Raw genomic sequence first — 5312 nt, 5'->3', positions numbered from 1 at the left:
GTGTGTAGATAGTGAGTAATTGAACTGCAGTCAGAAGTATTGTTGACGTTCGTTATAGTGTTTGTTTTAGCGCGAATATTGAAAATAAGTGTATCGTAAAGTTGTATTCAGAAAGAATAAACCAGTTTTATTAAGTAAGGACTTGTGTCGCTAAAATTTCGTCGGAACGAAGTTACGGAAAATTAATTAACAAACGGAGACGTAACAATATTATTTAATATAAACTATGTAAAAACAATATTTAACTAACAGTGCAATGCCAAATTTCACTGTAGTACATATCTAACTGAATGCTTGAAACTACATAATACAATAGCAAATATAGCACATTTATTTATCATTTGCTAATACTTGTTGAAAATGAGAAAAAAAAACTTTTCTAAGAAAGAAATATTTAAGAAACTTCCTGAAACTGCTGTAAAAGTTATTTAGTAAGTTATTAATTCTTGCATACCAATATTTAGTTGAAATATGAAAGTACTCTGTCCTATAAATATTACTGATACACAGTTATTTATTGAAGATGTAGAATAATATCTGTTATGCAATTTGTCATGTTTTCAAAAAACTGGGACACGCATCTTTCGTATATTTTTTTTGCAAGTTGAACTGTTTCTAACTACATAAAATTAATTTTCCGACACTATTTTAATCTTAACAATGTTTGGATAAAACCTAGCTGCACTTGTGCATTCTGCATAAGTAAAATCATTTTTAGGATCAGATGAAAGAATGTGTGAATAGTAAACACTCTTGTTCCAGTAAAAAGGGTTATTAACAATATTTCAAAAAGGAGGTGTAAAAATGTTTTCATTTACAGTGTTATTTCAAGCCTCATCACACTTGATACCAGAGCTGTAGCCTCATGGTAAAGGACAAAGTTATAAATATCTTTAAAATTATCAGTATCATAATACACAAACACACACATGCTGATATATATATATATATATACACATAATTCTTGGAATTGTAAAATAGTTATATTTCATGAGTTACATTATTATTTAGAATTTTCAGGCCTACATTTTAATTTTGCACCACAATTTTTTTGGGGGGGGGCAGTTGCCCCTTGCCTCCCCAAAAGTTATGGCCCTGGATATGATAAAAGAACTCAAGATTCTTGAGTAATCAGCATTATACATCACCTAAAGATAGTGTTTATTAGTGGTGTGGGATAAAAATAAGGCATAATAAAAGTTTAATACAGAGATGAAAGTAGATGTGCTTAGTACATACATGAAAATCTTTAGTCACTGGAGTGACACTTTAAAAGAAACAATCCTCTGAAAATTCATTAAAGTGCCAATTTACTGATATTTTAATTGATAAGGAAAAAAAAAATAAGAACTCACCATCTAATCCAAAATCACCTCCTCTGCCAGGATCACCTGGAAAACCATCATCTCCTCTTAATCCTTGTTGTCCAGGAACACCAGGAGTTCCATCAATTCCATAATCCCCTTTCATGCCTTTCAGACCTGGCATTCCATCAAATCCCTATTGATTATATTTCAATCAAATGTTTTAAACCTGCATAGAAGAATACAAATACTAATACAGAAATCTCATTTATAAAGAAACAAAGACTCAGCACCAATGCTTTATACATCACTAAAGTTCAAGTCACCTAGTTCAAATTCACATTTCTTCTTAAAGATGCACATGGTCTGACCAAACAAAGTCAATGAAGAGCAAACAAATAATTTTTAGAACTTAAAGCCTCAGAAGTCATTAAATTAAAAGTCCTACTTACTGGAAGTCCAGGGATACCTCTTTCCCCAGGAGTACTGAATCCTGAAAACCCATCATCTCCTGGAAGCCCAATCAAACCAGGTTCTCCAGGAATACCAGGCTCACCCTTTGAACCAATCACAAAACGACCTACAAAAGCAGTCTTCATTAAGATGCTATACTTAGTATCCACTTATATAAAATATTCCAATGTTTTTTTTATGTTCAACAACATATTTTAACATCAACATAAACATACTGATCACTTTTCCCCTTGCACTTCCATAATTTTACAGATTACTTAACCTGTACATCATTATTTAATACAAGAAAATGGTAAAGAAAGCGTTAGGTGGAAAATATGACAGGAAATTGCATTTATTTATATATATATATAATAACAACCTTCAGTTCAAACATTAAAAGCTAAAACATTCAAATTAATCATACTGTACTCACCTGGATCCCCTGGGTATCCAACTTCACCTTGTTCACCTTTCTGGCCATTTATACTAAATCCCTGATAACCCTTTGGGCCCAACAAACCCATTTCTCCTACTTCACCTCGTTCTCCCTTAACACCTGGTATGCCTGGGAGACCTGGAAATCCAAGTATGCCTGGGATACCTGGCTCTCCCTTAGAACCTACAGAATTAAAAACATGCTTGTATAAAGTCTGAAATGTAATTAAATAACACATGAAATCATCCCAATCTTTTCCATTTGAATGACTTACCATTGAGAACCCTGCTTCTAAAACACGACAAATACAATGCACATAATGCTAATTTTTTCCCCTTCTAACCACATTTTGGTTTATTAATAATAATATTTGCTCTTTATATAACTTTTTTGAAAATCTGAAACACCAAAACTAATAAGTTGTACTCACTGATGCTTTGTTAATTGATTTATAGTGAAAAAAAAGATGCATTATTTTATGTTTATATCCACTGTTTTTGGTCTAAACAGATTTTTGTAATAGTATCCTTCATCAGTACCAAGTTAACATTGTTACCGACTGTCCTCTGTATTCTCCTACAATACAATAAGGTTACTATTAGTAAACACAAACTAAAACTTTCATTAATGTATATTAATTTCTAAGTTTTAAAAGACCTAATGATTTTTTTTTATTTCACCAAACATTAACCCAATGGAGCCAAGAGAAAAATCAATCCTTTTAAACTCTTTTTTTTTTAATCAACAGAAATTAATTATAGGAAAACATAAGCAAGTTTTTATGACAAATATTATATTTTTAAGAATAAATTGGAAAGAGAAATGCTGGCTCTTTAATATATCAGATCAACGAGCACTGATAAAGATATCAGAAACACAATCTGCATACATAAATTTCAATTCTTTGTACTTAAAACTTAAACAGAGGTTAAAACCTGTAGACAGTTTGCATAGCTTTTAAACTGTGGAAATATGCTGACTGTTTATGCAACACAATGATGTATTACAAAAAAAAACTTTGGTAAAGAAGCAGTAAAAACTCTACAATTGTGAAAAATAAATATTATGTTACTATGGTAATCTTAAGGTTAACCTAGCTCTCTAACTTTTAAATTCAAAATGAATTTTCCCTTTTCAGAGGTCAGAAAGAGATCTAATTTTAAAATGCCAAAATGGGATTCACAAAGTACATTCTTTTGGTATATAATTAGCTGCAAAACAGTCTTCTATACAAAAGATAAAGTAGGAAACAGTACAACTATCAACTAAAACAGTAGATGAGTTCCTTGACTGGACCAAATACAGAAAGTAACATATAGGCTGAATGTAGCGAATCATTTCAATCAGATTTACAAAGCTGAAAAGAAGAAACTTTTAGTTGCACCTAACTTCCATAATAATCAAGGACATTCGTTCTAAATAATTAATAAGCCAGAAACGTCCTTCTACAAGTGAAATGAAAAATTACTTGAGTGTGTCTATATAAAAAATTACACAACTGCTAACTTAAATAAAATCTTAAATATAAAACAACTGCAAAATATTATAACTCTGTTTTTGCTTTTTTAATGAAGTATTTTCTTTGTAAAATTATATTTTAAATTTATCTCTTCTTTTAAGCAGTGTTATAGTTGATCAGTCTTTGAAGTCATCCAAGCTATGTGCTGCTTTTATTGGCAAAACAAAGTATTTTAGATTGTACCTACAGAAATATTGAAAAAAAGTCATAGGTTAAGTCATATTTGGAGAACAGTGTTCATTCTTGGGCTCCTTACATTAGGTAGACATTGAATTGTTGGAAGGGGGTTCAGAGCGAGGCTACTAGGGTGATACATAGGATGGAAAAATTGTCATACAAGGATAGGTCTAAGACCTCCAAAATTATTTTCTCTTGAGAAAAGAAGAAATAGGGGGGATATAACTGTGTGTTTAAGATTGTTATGGTAGTTGACACTGTTGATGCATAATCTTTTTTTTTCATACTTAATGGTGAGAATAATAGAATTAGGGAACAGAAATATAAATTTTGGCAAGGTGGGATATACATTCTGGCAATGTAGAAGTCATCTCCAACTAAGACAGCTATATTTTTTCTAACAGGGTTGTTAGTCTTGGGAATGGGTTAACTTGAGATGTGATGAATACAGTTAATTTAAGAGAGTTTAAAGGAAGGCTAGATACATAATGAATGATAAAGGTTCTTTTTGAGTGTTTTGTTTTCATTTTAAAGTTTTGTTTAGTGGATAGTATAGCCTAGATGAACCAAGAGGTCCTTGTTGTCTTTAAACTATTGTTGCATCAGCGAGTCACATGACTAGTGTGACGCCACGTTTCTAGAACTATCCCGTACCTTGGCGAATGCTCTAGCATTTACTAGATATAGGGTAGTCTGGTATATAAATGAGGGTAACAACGTGACGCAATAGTTTGTGTGTAGGTAATGAGTAATTGAACTGCAGTCAGAGAGAGACGTGTTGTTGAAGTTAACGTTCATTGTTAAAACGTTTGTAAAAGAGCAACTGTTGAAAATAAGTGTATCGTGAAGTTATATTCGGAAAGAATAAACCAGTTTTATTAAGTAAGGACTTGTGTCGCTAAAGTTTCATCGGTAACGAAGTTACGGAAAGTTAATTAACAAACGAAGACGTAACAAATTGGTGTCAGAGAGTGGGATAAAAAAAATGGAAACAAGAAGTGGCAAATTAAACTACAGCATAGCAGACTTGATGGCAGCAATACAAGAACAACAAAAGAAACAAGAAGAACGAGAATAGAAACAAGAAGAACGAGAAAATAAACATGAAGAACGAGAAATTAAACAAGAAGAGAGATTACAACAGTTGTTGGAAGAAAAAGAAAAGAAACAAGAAGAAAGACAACAGCAGTTATAAGAAAACCTACAACAATGGCAGCTCGAACAGCAAAGTAAACAAGAGAGACTACAGCAGTGGTTGGAGGAGAAAGAAAATAAACAAGAAGAGAAATTACAGCAGTTTTGAAGGAAAAAGAAAAGAAACAAGAAGAGAGACGACAGCAGTTGCAAGAAAACCTGCAACAGTGGCAGCTCGAACAACAAAATAAACAAGAGAAATTACAGCAGTTGTTGGGGGAAAAAG

General features: G+C 32.0%; 1 protein-coding gene across 1 annotated transcript; it reads right to left on the bottom strand.

Moving 5' to 3' along the window:
• Window positions 1-1355: 1355 nt before the first annotated feature.
• Window positions 1356-2410, bottom strand: LOC111084481 (collagen alpha-2(IV) chain-like; the record flags this gene model as incomplete). The annotated part of the gene is made up of 3 exons (XM_022381191.1): window positions 1356-1500; window positions 1757-1884; window positions 2194-2410. Coding segments are annotated over 3 exons (490 nt in total), but the record flags the coding sequence as incomplete, so codon positions are not given.
• Window positions 2411-5312: the final 2902 nt, after the last annotated feature.

The sequence above is a fragment of the Limulus polyphemus genome, unplaced genomic scaffold (genome assembly GCF_000517525.1).
Source record: "Limulus polyphemus unplaced genomic scaffold, Limulus_polyphemus-2.1.2 Scaffold77108, whole genome shotgun sequence".
Lineage (NCBI taxonomy): Eukaryota > Metazoa > Arthropoda > Merostomata > Xiphosura > Limulidae > Limulus > Limulus polyphemus.
This window is presented reverse-complemented; position numbering and strand designations above follow the sequence as displayed.